The sequence below is a fragment of the Carcharhinus amblyrhynchos genome, chromosome 1 (genome assembly GCF_965287045.1).
Source record: "Carcharhinus amblyrhynchos chromosome 1, sCarAmb.v2.hapA, whole genome shotgun sequence".
Lineage (NCBI taxonomy): Eukaryota > Metazoa > Chordata > Chondrichthyes > Carcharhiniformes > Carcharhinidae > Carcharhinus > Carcharhinus amblyrhynchos.
In genome coordinates, this window is record NC_137324.1 from 67,661,174 (window position 1) to 67,681,827 (window position 20,654).

At 40.5% G+C, this 20,654-nt stretch overlaps 1 protein-coding gene across 1 annotated transcript in view; it reads left to right on the forward strand.

Annotated features, from left to right (window-relative positions):
- Positions 1-20,654, forward strand: part of LOC145341448 (zinc finger SWIM domain-containing protein 6) — a 177,163-nt gene that overhangs the window by 133,028 nt on the left and 23,481 nt on the right. The window contains exons 5-10 of the mRNA XM_080186405.1: positions 6,645-6,824; positions 9,775-9,951; positions 10,197-10,343; positions 12,201-12,329; positions 16,132-16,392; positions 18,608-18,743. Coding sequence (XP_080042531.1) covers positions 6,645-6,824; positions 9,775-9,951; positions 10,197-10,343; positions 12,201-12,329; positions 16,132-16,392; positions 18,608-18,743 — 1,030 coding nt within the window. The remainder of the gene's footprint in view (positions 1-6,644; positions 6,825-9,774; positions 9,952-10,196; positions 10,344-12,200; positions 12,330-16,131; positions 16,393-18,607; positions 18,744-20,654) is intronic.

Consider the following 20,654-nt stretch of genomic DNA (forward strand, 5'->3'; position numbering starts at 1 on the left):
CTCCACCAGCCACAATCCCACCCAGCCCATGTATTTACCCTTGCTAGTGCCCCTGACACTAAGGGGCAATTTAGCATGGCCAATCTACCTAACCTGCACATCTTTGGACTGGATACCATGGATTGATTATTTCTGAACAGTTATAGTATTTTTAAAAAAACATTCAGATGTCAATTAGTGTGGTGAAGTTCAACACGTTGCATTGCACCATAAGATGTTAAGTTTGTGTTTGTAGCCGAGATTCTCAATACTCCGAGCTCAGGATTGTGATAGGCAATTGGAAAAAGCGCTCTGCAACATGATTTGAGGTTTGTCTCACCCACAGCTGCTCTCGTGTGTCTCCTAGATCCTTGCAGTTTAGCATTAAGAAAGGTGTGGGAACACGCCACCCGAAAAACTGAGGAGTGGCACTTTCTATAGAAGAAAGGAAAAGAGAAGAGGATATAACTTTGAATTATGAAGCAGTCAGGGGTGAAGTGAAGAAATTCTTCATACAAATGACAGTGAAGAGAGCTCAGTAATTATGTGCAAGAGCATTACTTTTCCCAGAAGTAAAATGCTACTAGAATGATTTAATAGCAATTGCAATCTTGTTGTAATGTTTCCCCTCGATAATTGTTCTAAGGTCAGTTGGGCAAAATCTGTGAAAGGATAAAGTGGCTATTGACCTTAATCCTGGTGCAAAGTGCATTGAAATCTTCTGTTGTGAATTGAATAGGTTCCTGCCTAGGGTGGCTATGTCTGTTGATCCCTTAAAGCTCAGTGCTTTCTGGTCTATATGTATGTGGTCCATAGCTTGGAAATCAAGTCAACCTTTTCAGTGCCAGCTAGTGACTTGAGGCTAGATAAAGTTGCTGCTTTGTGACTAGTGTTATGATTCTGTGCAATAACAAAAGGTGACATGTGGACCACAGAAAGTGAATAGGTTTTCCATGTAAGCCGAACAGCTAGTTTAACTCTATGCGCTAGTGACAGGATCACATTGCTTCAAGGCTCTGCTTTGGAATTAAATGCTGAGCACTGCTAGATACCAGGCATTGCAATGAGGTTGATTTTTTTTTTGTCAGCAAATGGGATCTGCAAGTTAATTGGTGTTTCTGCAGGCTTCTGGCTGTGAAATGAAATTGGAAGCCCTTTAGCCACATGGAAAAGCAGGACCTGAATACAAATGTCACAAGTCACTGTCAAAAGCCAACTGTGAGACGAACACTTTCCCACTCTGATGTTAGACCATTTATTGATGATTTGAATATGGGGATTACATTTGAGGCAGAACGCTCCATTAACAGGAACATACTGCAGACTGATGCCCTTATGGCAAGATAAAGAAGCAAATCATTTTAATCCTATCCTTTTGACATAAAAATAAACCTTTTGTGGCAGGATTGGGATTTTCCTGACAAGGCAGCTAGTGAAAGAGTTAAAAGAAAAATTCATTCAAAATGGTACTGCAAAACAACCATTTATTGCTTTAGTGTGGTATGAAAGAATCATTATCCTTGTCATTCCTAAAGCCAGCCATAATTGGAGCAGCTACTGTTATCAAAGCTGGGCTGTTCTCATGACAGCCTAATAAAGCTGAAACTGTTAAATTAAATCCCTGATGCTTAATCTGATGAAACCACTGAGGTAGAAGAATATTAGATGAGTGTCTGCTATTTTTCAGAGTGATGGACCCCCAAACAGCTTGTCAACACACCAAGATTACAATAACAGATTTAACGGCAGACTAACTCCGTCCTAACAAATATTGGAAACTCCAGCCAAGATCCCATCTTCAAGGATATATTACTCAATGCCCCTCCATTTTCACGTGTTTTTTATTTTAATTGAAAACTATCATTGTTTTATTTGAAGGATTTTCGCTTATTTCTGTTTTGTAGCAACACTTGAGAAAAACATCTTAATGAATAGGGCAAACCACAGTTCAGTTCTATGGAGAATTTTGACCCTTATTTAAACTATCATTTAATTTAGGTCTGTCAATTCTCATCTTTCTCCTGCCAGGCAGCTGGTCAGCAGTGCAGGTAAATTGTTTTGATTTCATTTGGTATCATATGTGTTTTGCCTGAAGTTCCCCACTTCCCCCGCACCGCCACATACCGCCGCCCCCCCCCACCCGCCCCCACCCACCCACCCACCCACCCACCCACCCACACACACACACACACACACACACACACACACACACACACACACACACTCCCCATTAGTCCAATGGATTAAACACTATTTTAAAAAAAATTTGTGTGCACGTGTATGTTACATGAGAAGACATGTAGTGCAAGTCTGTTAATTTCCTTTAGCCTGGGTAGTTTTTTAATACAACATGTAGTCTGTTTTCAACAAATGAAGGAAGTGTAGTTTGGAAAAGGCAATGATTCCCACTTGCCGCAGATAGCACAGGTAATCTATTGCATTAATCAGGCAGCCACTGTAAAATGCATAGGGAGTGATTAAACTATCATACACAATACAATCAGCTTGAAGCAGATGTCAAGACCAATACATCAAAGTTTAATTCAATAATGGAGTGAATTAGGACAAAAAATAAAAGATTCAGTCGTCTAAGGACCCCGAGTCCACAGCACACTATTTCGTGGCTGTCTTTTCTGTGCTGAGGCTGTGCGTGCCTGCTGCACATGATCAAACTGTGTCTTTGGAAAAATTGTAAATGCATAGTCACCTAGAACAATAATAAATTGTTAATGTGCAATGTTTGCCATATTTCAACCATAACCTTCATGTGGTTACGTGACATTGGATATATAAAGGTGTCAGTGTAGCATATTCAATGTCAGGAGTGATCTACAGAATTCTGTATAACTGAAGTGGCGCAAATGTTATGAGCTCCTGGTCTCCTGAATTAAGCGTCATTGCTGCAAAGTTTTGGGGATCAATATAATACTTCCCAATCATGTTGAAACTTCTCTGTCCATACATGGAGTTTTGATTAAAGGTACAGGAGAAGCTCATTGAGTATACATGCACCCCTTATGATAAAGCAATACCATTGTGATCTGATCAATGCTGAGCTAAGCTTTTGACCCTCATGTCCTCCCCAGTGTATAACGTTGCCTACCTTCACCTCACATGCTTGATTAACCACTGAAACCTTTGTATTTGGGACCAGGGGCAGGATTTTCTGTGCAACCTGTCATGAGTTTCTCAAACCTTCTCGAAAGTAATCTCCTTTAAAACTCACCTTTTTAGTGAGATGTCGCTTATTTCACTTAATTTTATTCCTGCATGATTGATATTTGTGCAGACACCTAATAGAATAATTTTTAATTGTCGAGTGACCTAAATGCAGCCTACAGAGTGCAACACCACCAATGGTAAATGGCTGGTTTCAAGTAACAAATGGCACAATTTCTATCTTGCCTGTGAACTTTATTGGAATACATTACTGCTCCAATGAAGGGATTTTTAAAAAAATCTCCTGTTTTTGGCAGCATATTTGTTTTCTGGGTCTTTTCCTCATGGTAACAAAATCTGAACTAGCATTTCTCCAGAGCTTTCCTACACATCACTTGAAATTTATTCCTACTGTTTCCCCAGTGGCATTAATATTAAATTGCATAGCACTGTGAGAGTTAGCATCTCGTTATCTAATGGGAAACGTGATATTTGCATGCTTGCTCCGAAGGCTCTCTTATGTACCAGTCAGCCACAAGTTCAAATTCTTTCTAAATTATCTTGGAACTGAAGCTAAATAGTGTGGTTAGACTTGGGTTACCTAGGGCCACTCTAACATTATAACTAAGAATCAAATGAAACGTTTTTCTCTTCAGAATTATACTTTGTATTGGATGATCAGAATCAATTGTCTCTATTCAGATATTACCCTGTTACTACAATGATACTGTGAAGAAGCTGTCTTTTTCTATCTCCCCTGTTCTCCTTAGGCAAATAAAGTGTATTTTAGCCACATACAGGCTTTATTAGTAATTGGCACATGGTTACAGCAGTCTGTCTGAATTTGTGGCAGTTGTAGCCTTTAAATAGGTGTGCATTAACCGTATGTGATCTGCACATTGCCGGGCACAGATTAATTATTTAAAAGTGTCTGTGCGCTGTGGGAGGAGGGGGATTGGGCAAAGTGCTGCTTCATCTATATCCCTGTCTCTCAAAATGAAAACTTATGCATTTGTCTCTAATTGCAAGCCCAAATTGAGTTGCAGTTTCCTAAAGCTTTCTGCAGTGGCTGAATGTTGAGTCTTTATTCATAAAAAGTTTGCTTGCTGATGCCCACATACTTTGACACATGTCTGAAAGCACTCATCTGTAACTAGGCAACAGCTCATGAAAATCATGTAAAAAAAATGGTTAATTTAGACCTTGTTTAGAGCCGTAGCATGAGGCCAGTTGATGGCTCACAGAATATAATTGATATTTAATGTTAATCGCATTATTTTTCAGACCTGTATTAAGGATCTAATTGGAATGCTGAGTTATTCCAGGTATATGTGTGTGTATATATTTGTATAATCTTTGTTCTTTTTGAAGCGCTATGAACTCAATTCTATAGAAAGCTGCTTGTATGTGTTACAATTTAAACTAAACTTAATATTTCCTACCCTTCATCTCATGATGAGACTGGCATTGGTCATTATCTCATTTGTGAGAATCAAATCAAATTGTTTACACCAAAATATCTGTGATCCAAACAAAACGATCTTCAAATAAAGGCAGAAATTTCAAGCAAATGAGAATGTAATCTGTAGTCAATTAGTCAATTCATTTTGAGTTAGTGATTTTTTTCTTTCACCTTTTTAAAAGCTGTTCAATTTGAGGAAAAAAAATCTTGATTGTAGTTGTCAACTATCTTCTATTTTTGGTTCTTAAAACATTTTCATCTTTGCCATTGGCAGCCGCCTGCTTTCAAGAGCTGACTCCTACCAGTAACTGACAGGGGCTTTCAGAGGGCCAACCAAGCTTCCTTTTTAACTTATTCTTGGGATCTGAGCATCACTACCAAGGCCAGCATTTGTTACCCATCCCTAATCCCTCATGAAATCTTGGTAATGAGTTGCCACCTTGAACTGCTGCAATTCATGTGATGTTGTTATACCCAAAATGCTTTTGGGGAGTTCCAGGATTTTGACCCCATGACAACAAAGGATTCTGGGGGGCTCAGAGGGGAGCTTGCAGGTGATGTTGTTCCTGTACATCTGTTGCCATTGTCCTTCTAAGTAGTAGAGGTTGCAGGTTTGGAAGATGCTGCCAAAGGAGCCTTGGTGAGTTGCTACAGTGCACCCTCTAGGTGATATACATTGCTGCAACTGTGTGTCAGTAGTGGAGGGAGTGAGTATTTAAGGTCATGGATGAGGGTGTCAATCAAGTGGGCTGCTTTATTTCAGATGATGAACATCTTAATTGATTTCTGGAGCTACTTTTGCCCAGGCAAGTGGAGAGTCATCCAACATGTTCATGACCTGTGTCTTGTAAATGGCAGACCAGGCTTTAGGACTTAAGAGGCAAGTTACCTGCCACAGTATTTATAGGGCTGCTACAGTTCAGTTTCTGGTCAATTGTAAGCCGTAGGATATTGATAGTAGGAGTTTGATGATGGTGTGATACCAGTGAATGTCAGGAAAAGGTGGTTTGTTAGATATGGCCATTGATTGGCACTTGGATGACTTAATGCTATCCTCTGATGTTCAAATCCTCACACTGCATGGTTTGGTCTGGAAACTGAGCAGAATGAATATGAAATCCATGCTGATCCAGCCATGTTGGGTATCTTTGTCTTTGTTTCCTCATCCTTCTCTCCACCATCCTATTCTAGGTAACACCATCACTGCAGGTGATCGGAGGTAATATTTTTGCCCCTTTTCTGTTTAGTTAGTTTGTAAACGGTACTTCTAAACTGATTCCAATGAAACAGGATATGGCCTGAGGAAGAATTGATGGTGTTTGGTCCAGGTTTAGCTCCAGATCCTGGAATTTTTTAATAAATCTGTTAACAGTAAGAGATGGGGCAAATTGAATGTTTTAGAATGTTGTGGAAGTTCACAGCTGGGTTTTCAGAGCAGGTTTTTGGATATGCATGAGCCTGAATCCACCTCAGTGAGGTAAAAGCACTTGATTAAAAGAAAAATAAGCTTTGCAGTTGTAGAGCATCAACCAGGCAGGGACAAATGATCAGCTAAGCAAGCATTAATGTTATTAATTTAATAATATTTGTTTAATAATTTAATATCTTAATAATATTGAGTCAATGTGGACTGCTGAGTGTTTTCCACACTCGTTGCTAACATAATGCTTTAAAGTAGATTTATTTTGGTCTTGTTTTATTTTAGTCTTGTTTTATTTTCGTCGTTGACTATACAAAATTGGTATTTAAATAGTTGGTTTTTTTTTAAGGTTGCAGTTCAATTTGTGAAGAAACTTTATCATGAGTTTATTTCAATAGGGAAATGAGAAATGGCAATATAGTAAAATACAGGCCCATCTGCTCTTGATGCAAATTGACTTGAATGAGTGGGGACTGCTTCCTCTGGATATTTATTAATACTGTTGAAGATTCAAATTTAAAACTTGTTTCCCAGAATCTCCGTGAGCTGTATTTGGAAATTACTCTGAGGTTTTTAATTTAATGCCATGGTTTTAATTTGTCTGTCTGCTTTTTGGATCCTTAGGTGCTCTGTGGATGTGTATAGTCTTAAATCCCCATTGTAAGCCTGAACAGAAAGCAGGCTGGCTAAAGCAGCTCAAAAAATGGAACTGTGTTGATGTTTGTCCCTGGGAGGATGGAAACCATGGAAATGAGCTGCCCAATTTAACCAATGCTTTGCCTCAGGGTGCAAATGCTAACCAAGGTGAGGATTAAATTAAGGACTTTATTCTTTAGTCAGCTCCAATGCAACTGGACTTTTTTTTCCTTTTGTGCAATTACATGGTCATTATTGGTGGTGGGGAGAGGGGATTGTGAACGGAATGGGGCTGAGAGGCTTCTTGTGTGAGAGTGGGAATGAACAACAAATGCTGGCCTTGCCAGTGATGCTCACGTCCCACCAAGGAACAAAAAAGGAAGCTTTGAGCCAAATCGCAACTTCTTTCCTTAGAGTGCAGTAAATTATGCAGAGATCCAACATCAATGTCCAAAAACATAAAAGGCTTTGATAAAGTAAATTGGAGTTGGCGGGAGGAGGGGAGGATTTTTCAGCTCTTCCCTCCTGCGGGATTGTCTTGTCTCCACTCCCCCACACTGTGGCGTGCTGCCCAGTGGCAAGATGGTAGAAGTACACAAAACACTATAGACATTGGCGGAACTGGAAGATCTTGCTGGCAAGCAATGGTGAGGTGCCTCAGCCACTGGAAAAACACGCCGCTATGGTGCTGGAAATTCCTGCCCTCCAAGGACATTGGTGTTGGACTACCGCACTGGAACAATTAGAATAATTCATTAAAACTTTGGGTTTCGAGCAAAGATTGCACACCTAGAAACAGATTAATATTTGAAAAGTATAATTGGTGAAGAAATGGGTGGAAAAATTGATTTGAACAAGGAGTTGCAGATCATAATTGAATGCAAGTAATCCCTCAAGCCTACATGATTTATTAGATCTGGTGGTTCTGTAAGTTTATCCACTGACCAGCTAAAATAAACAGGCCAAGAATGTCTTAGATTTGGACTCACTGGGACACTGATAGGGAATTTCCATGAACATGGATGAGTTGGTGTAAAATTGCCTTCAGCTCCTGATAGTTATCCAGAAACTCCTGGATTTGTGTTCTCAATAAAAACTGAATTGGATCTGTACATGATGCCCATGAAATTCAATAACTCTTCAATGCTGACACAGGAATATTGACTATTTGAGCAAGTTCGGGGGGGGCTCCTGGCCTTTGTGGAAAATCTACTCCAGCAAGGAGTTGATATGTTTCAGAGACATTAACAAGACCTTTTTCTTTTAAAGTAAAATGTGACTTTCTAAATTTTTTTAATTGTGATTTTATAGTGATTTTAAAATTCAGCTAAATTACTAGGGAAAATAATTTTATTTAAGACACTTTGATTTTTGCAGTTGTAAAATTTGGAATAAACAGTTTTATAATGTATAATTGTTGATAATTTTGGCATTAGGCTGTGATATTCCAGAACCCTGCTACTTGGGCAGTCATGTGATTTTTTTTCTTTAATGATGTCAGGTGAGATGGTCTTCAAGTCATTATCTTTTATAAACCATATAAAGAACTTCTGCATTTAGTTGATGCAGATCTTTGGCTTGGTGAACTCACAATAATGTCAGATCTGCTCAATCTGCAATGCAGATGCCACTGTACCAACAGCTGCAGGGGAAAAAAAATGTTTTATCACTCCCAGCTTTCATTTCTACCTGCACAACTTTGCCTGATAGCTGGGAAAGCAAGTGTGTACTGGTCCAAAACATTGAAACTGGAGGAGGCCATTCAGCCCCTGGAGCCTGTTCTGTTCCACATCCTTTGCACTTGCTTAAAGAAAAAAATCTATCTTGGTCTTCAAATTTTCATTTGATATTGCATCCAGAACCTTTCAAGATTTTCATGCTCCTTCAGAGGAAAATTATTTCCCAATTTCACTTTTTCCACTAGGAGAAATAGCTTTTCTGTGTTTTCTCCATTGGATCCCTTTTTACTATATTAAATATTTTGATTGGAAGAGCTCTGCATAATTGAAGATTCATTTGTGTTTTTTTTTCTGATCCAATCCCTTTGAAATTGGGGCTAACATCATGTTATGCTTTTTGACCTGTGTACCAGGGTCTGTAATTTGTCTACTTGGACCCCCAAATCTCCCCGGTTCTTCCAAAGCTCCTACTCTCTCTCTATTAAGAATGTATTCTGGTTTGTCCTTGTCCAATTCTAAGCAGATATCACACTTTCTCTCATTGAATTCTATTTCCCACCAGTTTTATCACACTCTCTTCACAGAATCACAGAATCTTACAGTGCAGCAGGAGGCTATTTGGCCCATCTAGCCTGCATCAACCACAAACCCACCCAGCCCTATCCCCATAACCCTACATATTTACCCTAGCTAGCCCTTCTGATGGGCAATTTAGTCAATCCACCTAACCACCACACCTTTTGGACTGTGGGAGGAAACAGGAGCAGCTGCAGGAAACCCACACAGACACTGGGAGATCGTGCAAACTCCACTCAGACAGTCACCTGAGGCTGGGAATTGAACCTGGGTCTCAGGTGCTGTGAGGTGGCAGTGCTAAACACTTAGTCTGTCTGTGTGCTTCAGTGTCTTGGCATGTCTGTAACTTCAAGTTTCCCTCCACACTATTTGCTGTTCTTTCTAACTTGGAAATGCAAATTAGTTCTCGACTTCTGAAGAAAGTTCTGGAAGAAGAATAATATTGGACTCTACTTGAGTTCTATTCCTCTCTCCACAGCTGCTGCTAGACCTGCTGAGATTTTTCAGCATTTTTTTGTTTTATTTTGGTTTGCAACAGAGCTATCCCTATTATATGATAGCACTGTCATTAAGGCTGTTATGGTTAACAATGCAATGAGAAATAGCTTGCATTTAAATTGCATCTCCCCAAACTGCTTCACGTACATGCATTGTTATTTTGTAATGTATAAAAAGTAGATGGAATTACTCTGCACCATATGTGCATAGCACACTTTGGTATGTTTTTCAGGGAGGGATGAATAGTTTTTAAGGGAGGGGTGAATATACCATAATGTGATTTGCTGAATGTTGGGTTCAAGGAGCTGCTGCTCTTTTTTTTTTAAGTGCACACAATTGAAGTACCTTTTTCAATTTGCTGACAGATACTGCAAACAGGCCTCACCGGACTGTGTTCACACGAGCCATTGAGGCATGTGATCTCCACTGGCAGGACAACCATTTACAGCACATTATTAGCAGTGACCTCTACACAAACTACTGTTACCATGGCGACAGTGAAAATTCACTGTTTGACTCTCATGGGTGGCCCCTATGGCACGGTAAGTGGCTAAACCGGAAAGACATTTGCATGTCTTTTCTCTTTGTCCAGTTTCTATGGTACTGGGGGAAAAATTGAAGGCCTGGGCCATGAATACAGTGCCTGTTTATAACTGCTGGTTTTTAAGTATGGAGTTCCTGCCACAAGTATCTATTGGATTCATTGCCAAGCCTGATTGTCACATAGCTTAATGTACCTTTTCTTCTCTTTGCTATTCCTTTTCTTTGCATTCCCTTGGAATTTTAGAGCATGTCCCTACAGCTTGTGCTCGAGTGGACGCACTGCGATCTCATGGATATCCCAGAGAGGCCTTGAGACTAGCAATAGCAATTGTCAATACACTGAGGCGGCAACAGCAAAAACAGCTTGAAATGTTCCAGGCACAGAGGAAAGGTAAGCAGAGGAAAGCTGTAAAATGCACTTTCAAATGGCCATCTTTGCCATAACTTCTATGTTGAGTCACAAATTACCTCCTAAGTGATTGTGACCGTAGTAAATTATCCTCCTTCATTCTTTGACCGCACCATCCTATTCCCGATTCCTCACTTCCATCATCCAGGTAGGTGGAGCTCCATTCTTATCTATATAGTTGTAACCAGAGAATCACCTACAATGGCTTTTCTTCCTATTTGCATGTCAATACATAGAATTACAGAATCTCTAAAGTGCAGAAGAAAGCCATTCAGCCCATCAAGTCTGCATCGGCTCCCCAGTAGAACATCTTACCCAGGCCCTATCCACGTAACCCCATGTACCTACCTGCTAATCCCCTAACCTACACATCTTGGAATACTAAGATACAATTTAGTGTGGCTAATCCGCCAAACCTGCACGTCTTTGGACTGAGAGGAAACTAAAGCACCCGGAGGAAACCCACTCAGAGATATGGGGGAGAACATACAACTCTACACAGTCACCAAGGCCAGAATTGAACCCAGGCCTCTAGCGCTGAGAGGCAGCAGTACTAACCACTGTGCCACCATACTGGCCTCATCTGCTCTCCCTCAAGGATCTGTCCTTGACCCCCTCCTATTTCTCAATGATATATTATCCTTGGTAACATTGTCTGAAAACACAGCATCAGGTTATACCCGGTAAGTTGGAGACACCAGTCACACCTCGGCACCACCTCTCCTAACCTGTCCACTGTCTGATTTTGTCTGACACCCAGTACTGAAGAAGAAATTTCTTCTGATTTTAGATGTTGAAAAGACTGAAGCTATTGTCTGTGGTCCCCACCACAAACTCTACTCATTAGCCATAGACTCCATCTCTCTCCCTACTAACGGCCTGATGCTAAACCAAACTGTGTACAAGCTTGGTGTCATACTTAACCCTTAGAGCTTTCAATCACATTTGCGTCAACAAGACCACCCCATCCCCAAATATCCAACTCATTCATGTCAATCAACCTCACCCTTGCCTTGGTTCATCTGTTGTTGAAATGTCTTTATTGCTCTAGACTTGCCTTTTCCAATGCCCTCCTGGCCACTGTATGTAAACTTGAGTCCATCCAAAACTCCGCTGATATCCTAGCACACATCAAGTCCTCTGCAGCTGTCACTCTGCTGCTTGCCGACCTATATTGGCTCCCAGTCTGACAATGCTTAGATTTTAAAATGCTCCTCCATGGACTGATGGCCTCACCCTCCCTAACTCTGTGATCTCCAGCCTTACAACCTGCTGTGTTCCTCCAATTCTGGTCTCTTGTGCATCATTAATTATAATCTGTCTTCCTACATTTTTGTGTTCTCCTTTAAAAACATTCCTTCAAACCTACTTATTTGGCCATGTTTTTTGTTGATTTGTTGTAATATCTCCTATATGATTCAGTGTCAAATTTTATGCTCCTGTGAAGCACCTTGGACCATTTTTATTTCCCCATGTTAAAGGTACTTCAAATGGTTTGTTGGTTTGTGACAAGGCTCAATTTAATTAATGTTTACTCCCCAACTCTCGAGTTAAGTGGATGTGAAGAAGGTTTTCTTTTACACTGGTCCCTAGTGGATACCAAAGCAGACCAACAGGGGCCTCTTGTGTGTCATGTATTTAAGTGAATAATACAAAGCCACACGAGTTCAGATTACAGTATAATCAAAGCAAAATACTGCAGATGCTGGAAATCTGAAATATTTCAGATGAAAGTATAGTTCAAGTGCAAGACATAAAAAGCTAATATTGACAATCTGTCTGTTTTGTAGAGTTAGTTTTTTTTAACCATGTAACAATTGATTTTGTTTTTCCACAAAGGAATCACAACAATAACCAATCTTGAAGGCTGGGTAGGTCACCCACTGGACCCTATTGGCTGTCTCTTCAGCACATTAATGGATGCTTGTAGAGTGGATGACGAAAGTTCTGGGTATTCTGAATTTACAGGTATGAGAAGCTTAAACAGTCAATGTAGAATGCATTTGTTTTCTCTCATCTAATTTTTGTGTTGTCTGTTGTTAACATGGTGAAACGATGGACCTGCCATTAGTTTGTTTGGCACTGACATCAGGGTTTCAGCAGGGTGAAGTTAAAGAAGCCCAACACAGAATTCTATTTATTAATTTAAGTTATAACTTAAGGATATGAGAAGTAGAAGCAGGAGTGAGTGAGTCAAATGGCTGCTTGAGCAGTTCACTCAAGTCATGTCTGGATTTCTGCATCAACTCCATTTTCCCACTCCATCCCCATGTCTCTTAAATCCCTTTTAGGTCCAAAAATCTGTCAATACTCAATGATCGAGCATCCATAGTCTGAGTTAGCAAATTGCAAAGATTCATAACACTCTGAACAGCACTCTGCTTGTTTTCTGGTGCCATCCTTATAATCACATGTTCATTCATCCTGTTTCATGTCCTATAACCAATTCTGTACTCCCACTTCCTACCCTGTACATATTCCCAATATGTAGATGATTTTTGAATTTGTATGTTCAGATTTTCTGGCACACGTTACTGAGCTCTATACTAAGCTCCAATTCACTTTTGAGATGGAGGAGATGAAGTGGTCTAACGTGCTCCCTTTCCTCAATGTGCTAGTTAAGAAATCTGTGAATGACTCTTTTTTTCCCTTCTGTCTACCACAGATCTACCTTCACCAGTCAGTGCACACATTAGGGTGCAAACAGCTGCACATGCAATAAGATCAGCATCCTCTAAATAGGGCTCAAGCCACTTGCTCACTTTGCAAGCCCAACGCAGAAATACAGCACACTAAAACTATCATTGCCTGTCAGAGGACTCTGTTTACTCTCTTCCGTTTTAGCCTGAGAATCTGTTTTTCTATTTCTTGTTAGTTTACTTTCATATTTCCCTTTTGGATCACCCTTTGGTGATTTTTTTTTTTAAAACTTTCCCAATCCTCAAGCTTACTCTATTCCCTAATTACTAGCTCTATCCCTCTACCTGGCAACAGTCTGCATTTTGGCCAATCTGTTTGTTATCTTGGTGACATGTTGACTGAGATGAGCTTCCAACCTCCTGTTCGTACCATTATCCATGCTTTCTCTTTCCACCTCTGTAACATTGCCCATCTTTGTTCTGTCTCAGTTCATCTGCCACTGAAACTCTTATTCATGCTTCATTTATGTATTGACTTAATCTGCTCTATAACCTTTGACTTCTCTTCAGATGTATAAGTTGCCCCTATTGGAATCCTCCCCACCTTTGCCTTGTTAGTTTAAAGTCCTGTTTCCCACTGTAATTATTTGATTCACCAGAATAGTGGTCTCAGCTTGGGTTAAGTAGAGTCCATCACAACAGAACAACTCCATTTTCCCAAATTTATATGTCTGAAGAGAAGTCAAGGTTATAGACAAGATTAGATGATTTGATGAAATCAGGCAGATTGTATGAAGAACAGATTTTTAGTAATGAGGAATTAGCACTTCAAGCTGTATCAGAGAAGAATAGTAAAAATTAAAATTACAAAGGTTGTATTGAAATGTACAAAGCATTCATAATTAGATGGATGAATTAATGGCACAAATGGAGATAAATGAATTTAATTTACTGGACATCACTAAGGCACACTTGCAAGGTTATGTCCAAAATGGATGTCTTAAATTTGAACAAAACCAATTACAGAATTGAGATAAAAGCATAATACTGCTGATGCTGGAATCTGAAACAAAAAAAGTGCTGGAAAATCTCAGCAGGTCTGACAGTATCTATGGGGAGAGAACATAGCCAACATTTCGCATCTAGATGACCCCAGAGGGGCTCTGACGAAGGGTCATCTAGATTTGAAACATTTGCTCCATTGTCTCCCCACAGATGCTGTCAGACCTGCTGAGATTTGCCAGCATTTTCTGTTTTTGTTTCAGAATTATGAGTGGCTTCCTCTATCATGGTGCTACAGTCCTTTTTGCTTGTTCTCCCTGCAGTTTTTGTTCCCAGTATGGATGAAGACAGTTAGCTCAAAACTGCTGTGCTCCCCTTACCTGTCTTGCATCCTCCTGTTCCTGATCACGAATCAAATGTAAACTACTACCTAGCCTAAGGTAGGCCGGCTGCCTCCATGGGTCAAAGTGTCCTGGTAACTTTCTTGTTCCACCACTGCCTATTCCCCTGCCCTGAAGCTCTCCTGACTTCCTGATACATTACTGTGTCTGCACCTTGGACTCAGCTCCACAACTCTGAGCCAAAGTTCCTCGAGTTGCAGGTGCTTAAAACCAATGTGATCATACTGTGGATGTAGAATGCCTCCTGCACTGCCATCTATAACCTGGTTTTATGTATTTAGTTAGAGTTTAATGTAATTAAGTCATTTGCTTTATCATTAGGTTTCTAAATTACCCAATTTAAATTATTAATTTAATATTATTATATTAGCATTAGCTATCTGTTGCTGGTTTTAAATACTTAACTGTCTCAAATTTATACAAAACACTATCAGTGTTAAAGTAAAAAGAAACACCATCTTCCCTACATCAAATATCCATTCAATTCTCAGCTTCCCACTCTGTTTATGGAGCACTCCATTAGCATTACAATTGTGGTTATATTCCTCTTGAATATATAGCCTGTAAGTATAAAGAAAGACTTGTATTTATATAGTGCCTTTTATGAGCTCAGAATACACCCCCAGCACTTTGACCAGTGAATTACTTCAGAAGTGCAGTCACTGCTGTTAATTAAAAGACCAGGGGCCTGGTGGGAACTATCTTCATCCAGGCTTTTGTAGAGATAGGTGACGTGTGGGATGGGTCTGCTCTGTAGAATCTCCTGTAACTCATTAACTTTTTGGCAATCGGGTCATAAGTTCCTTGGACAGGTGTAAGTGTGTTCAATTTTCTTCTTTTATTTCACCCTTTGGGATCCCTCTAGTGGTCTGATAAAGAAATGACGAAGTCCTGTTGACGTCAGCTCCCTGATTAGAATAGCTGCTCCAGCTTCACTACTTAAAAATCTGGCCTTACAGGGGATGGATGCTTGGCATCTGTGCCCCCAGATTGTACAATGTTTTTACCCCTCAGTTCTGCATCTTCATCTGTATGATCTGGGATTGTTAATAAATGATCAAAGAAACTTGAATCAAGTTTAGAGTTAGTTGCTTGGTTACCTGAGATGGGTGAGAATTGGCATTTAAGTTATAATTGCAGACTTCTGTGCAGTTTTCTCTGGCATAAATACTTTGCTTTATGAATTATGCAAGAATACCAATGCCAAACTCGCTTACTGCATGTGGTTGCCTTTTTTGAAGAAAAACTCTTATCGTGACACTTCTTCACAGATTCCTTCTTGCATTCCAGCTCACCCTGTTTTCACATCAGCCCCTAGCTATTTCCTTTGCTCAAACAAGCAGCTTACAGACCTGTAAACAGCTGCTAGTTGGTGCACAGATTAGCTTGGGAGAATGAGTCTGAATTATTCTGCAGCTTTTTTTGGAAAATCACTTGCTCATCTTGCCTGATTATTGGAATTTTTAAAAATTGATCCATTGTGCATTTACTCCCTCCTTTCTTAGGGGGCAGGGGAAAGGAGAATGTCAGACCATGCTTGGGCACAATCTCCTGGGCAATGCAGCCAACAGTTGTAGCAACACTGGCTAGTTGAATTTAGCTCGGTGCAGGTAGGGCTTAATTCCGCACTCCGCATTGGAAGAGTATATTAGGGGTTGGATTTAAAGTGGAATTTTCTTCAGCACGATTAACCGAATGTGATCGTGCGTGGCTGTTTCTTTCTCATAGAAACCATGGGGCAGTTGAAACTGCTGGAGTACCAACATCTGCCTGCTCACAAATTCCTGGAAGATGGGGAATCCTATTTAACGCTAGCTGTTGAAATAGCCCTGATTGGATTGGGTCAGCAACGAATAATGCCCGATGGCTTGTATGCCCAGGAGAAAGTGTGTCGCAACGAGGAGCAGCTGATTGCAAAGCTGCAGGAGATCGAGTTAGATGACATGCTGGTGAAAATTTTCCGAAAACAAGCAGTCTTCCTGTTAGAAGGTAAATTAACTCTGAAGAACTTTCAGCCTAACCTTTTATAGTTGCTGCTTTGCTGGATGTATACTTGCTGTTTTTGTTCTCCTTCAACCTGATTGTGTTCTGCCCAGCGTCACCCCTTGGAGTTTGTGCTGAGATTGTGAACCTGTTCTGGGTGATTAAGAGAAAACCGGTACACATCTCACCCTCCTCACAGACTTGGACTTGGATTTGGATGTCCCGTTGTTGCACAGCCTTAGAATCAGACAATCCCTACAATTGGCCTTTAGCAGTCATTCGGCCCATCGAGACGGCACCAACCACAATCCCACCCAACCCCTATCCCCATAACCCCATGTGTTTACCCTGGCTAGTCTCCCTGACACTAAGGGGCAATTTAGCATGGCCAATCCACCTAACCTGAACACCTTTAGAGCTGAACAAATAGCAGCCGTTGAGTGACAGCAGATTGAATGCATTGTGTAGGGATGGATTGCTACTCTCTTTGCCATGAGAAAGATTGTTCAGTTTATTTATGTGCTTAAACTTTTGATATTTAGTATTGTCTTCTCCTCCATTTGTATTTTGACTTATTTTTGTCTTTGGAAGGGAATTAATTTCGTGGAACTTTCAGAACAGGAAATGAAAACACTTCACACAACCCGTGTCAGCTCTATAAATCCTGATTGCTTAATTTAACAGGAGCCTGGATCATTTAACTATCCTAATGCTCATCACTTTATCCAAAACTCTGCAATTGTTCTATGTTTTCAAATGTATTTTTGTTCTGCTCCTGTTCAAATAAACTCGACGTGCTGCCCATCAGGGGAATTCAGCTGAGAATAGCAATGCTGTAATCTCTGACAATAGCAACTCTGGAGTTGTGGCTGGGAATGCTTATACATTGAGATTGCAAAGGATACTGTTGACCCCCTGCCTGAAGGAGCAAAGAAGAGCTAGTGGCCAATTTGTTCTCCCTTGTACTTGAGAGGTGTTAAAGTAGGCCTAGGTGCAGATTACATGCCTGCCTCCTTCAGGCACATAAAGGTCATTGGGACTGGTGGGGGAAAATGAAATACTTGGTCTTTACTAGCATGTGTTAAAGAAATAAATAGCTTGCATTTGTGTAGCACCTTTTGCAACCTCAAGTCTGTGTGCTTTATAATTTTATACTGCTATAATGTAGAAAATATGGCAACCAGTTTGTACAGAGCAAGTTTCACAGACAGCAAAGACATAATATTGGTCGTGGGATAAATACTGGCCAAGGCAATGAGAGAATACACCCCTGCTCTTGTTTGAATGGTGCCATGGGATCTTTTATTCTACTTCAGCTCATCTGAAATTTGTTGGCTTAACATCTTATCTAAAGACTGCATCTCCAACAGTAAAGCACTCTCCAAATGTTAGCCTAGGTCATTGTAGGTATTCAGGTGTCTGGAGTATAATGTGCATTAAATGGAAACAAAGTATAAGCAGATTTTACTGACAATGGTTGTGATTGAAATTAAATAGAACATTAAAAATATTTTATTAGTTTATCACATGGAACTGGTGTCTTTGAAAACCATAGAATCCCTACTGTGCTGAAGGAGGCCTTTCAGCCCATTGAGTCTGCACCAAAGGCAATCCTACCCAGATCCTATCCCCATAACTCCACATATTTACTCTGCTGACCCCTTTCGCCTTCGCATCCTGGGACAGTAAAGGGCAATTTAGCATGGCCAACCAATCTAACCCACACATCTTTGGAGTGTGGGACGAAACCCATGCAGACATAGGGCGAACATGTAAACTCCACATGACAGTGACCCAAGCCGGGAATCGAACCCAGATCCCTGGAGCCGTGAGGCAGCAGAGCTAACCACTGTGCTGCCATTCATCTATGACTTTATCTCCTTGCTCTTTGTAGTAAACATTTGTTGTCAGTGAAACAGAGATCTGATTAGTTTAACAGTGCAATACCTTGCTGTTATACCTGTTTGCTTACTCACCAACTCTTACTCACCTGTCATAACCTTGGATAAATAGGCTGTGACCTCTAGTCACTCTCCAGCTTTCAGAAATACCTTCCCACTATAAACAGCTAGATTTTGATTTTTAGCTCATTCTAAAACCATTCACTGATGGAGTTAAAATCGGACTCCCTGTGTCTTCGAAATGGCTGTGTACATGAGGTCACATTGCTTTCTGACTTGTTTGTACAATTATTGAGCCTAACATTTGCCTTCCTCTGCAGGTGGGCCCTACAGTGGCCTGGGTGAAATCATCTACCGAGAGAGCGTTCCAATGCACACCTTTGCCAAGTATCTCTTCACGTCTCTCCTACCTCATGATGCTGAGTTGGCATACAAAATTGCACTGAGAGCAATGCGGTGAGTATTGGCCGTTGCTGCAGTACCATTTTTAGCATTGCTGGCACGTTCACTTAATTGGTTGATCTTTTAAATGGCTTATGTGTCCACAGCTCAGTCCAATGAATGGCTGCAGTAAGGGAAAAGAGAATGCTGTACTTGCATCTCTCAAATCCAATCTGCCTGTCAGGTCTGATGCTGCCGTTACAGATTCTGACTATGTTTGAGCTGGATTGTTGGCAGATTCAGAAAGTATTTAATCACAAACTGCCCTTAAATGAAACCTCATTAAATTATTCATAACTACTGAAAATGAGATTTTAGTGAATGTGTGAATAATGAATATGCTTTAATAGCTTTGATCTAGACCTCAGGATAGCTATGGTCATAACAATTGTCTTGATTTGGACCCCCACCCCCAACTATATTACCCATCATTCAAGCATGGGTACTTAATAAACACTAATTGCTATTTGCATTCAACTGTGCTCCTCAATAGTGGTGGAGCAATTGTTTGCTCTGTCATTGCAACGGCTACTCAATAGAAATAGTCATGTATAAGAAAGGTTCAGACAATTGAATTGCACCAAAGATTCAGCTTAAATGCACGTAATTTGAATCAGATGTGATATTGATGAAATAAAAACTCCCAAGGCCTAGACTTTCATCTTTTTTGATGAATTGGGAAGCAGGGACTGTACCAAGAAGATTTTGTACCTTTTTTGCATTAAATGCTGCTACTGATTGACTACTTGTTAATCAACTGCACTGTCACATACTCTTGAAGGATATAAAGGGTGGTACTTTTTTCACTGCTACCCCTGCACACTCAAGTTCCACACATGGGCTGGAATTTTACTGCCCTGCCCTTCACAGGAAGTGGAGCGGGCAAGGAGCAGAACATGAAAAGGTCCTTTGATCTCGGGCAGGATTTTAAAGTTTCAGGATGAGCAAGGCCAGAAAACCTCGTCTGTGATGTTGATTTAGTAATTTGATTAAGTTGCCTCATTTCCAATGACCATTGCACTGGAGATGGAAAAAATACATTTGTGTACATCTATCTACTGCCATATCTTGCCCCAGCCAAGCCACTACTTATAATCCTAGCAGCTGGTTGGTATTTGTGATTGAAACCATAGTAATAAAAACTTTCTCAACAAGAAAATAAAACCTAAAGATTTATGTAGCGTTCATCTGAGTTCCTGTTATATGGGACAAATAGCTTCCTGAACAATTTATTCATGATTAATGGAACTTTGTCCTATTACTTCTGTGGCCTTGTGGATAATATCCTTTAACTTACAGATCTGTGTCTTGACTTTAGGTAGTATGAGTGTGAAGGGGTTTATGTGTCACAAGGCTGTAATGCTTCCCTTTGGCCTCGTGTTTCCTTGCATACCACCCTGTCTGCTTTGTATGACCCAAGTAAAATGAGTAGCAGCCATTATATTAGCAGATATAATATGGGCTACAGTGAAGGTGGTGGTTATGGTAAATTAATCATAGAATCCCTACAGTGCAGAAGGAAGCTATTCCATCCACTGAGCCTGCATCAACAACAATCCCACCCAAGCCCTATACCCATAAACCCACATATTTGCCCTGATACTGAGGGTCAACTTAGCATGGCCAATCAACCTAACCTGCACATCTATGGACTGTGGGAGGAAACCCACGCAGAATGGGAGAATGTGCAAACTCCACATAGACAGCCACCCGAGACTCGAATTGAGCCCAGGTCCTTGGCGCTGTGCAGCAGCAATGTTAACCAATGCACCACGTGAATGAGCGGATTTGATAGTCTAGTACCTAAATCATTAATAAGCAATGTAGGTGTAAGAAGAGTGGTATGTTTCCAGTCCAATGAGAAAGGAGGCATTGCTGGACCTGTTTCTTGAGAATGAAGTGGGCCAAGTGGATCAGCTATCAGTA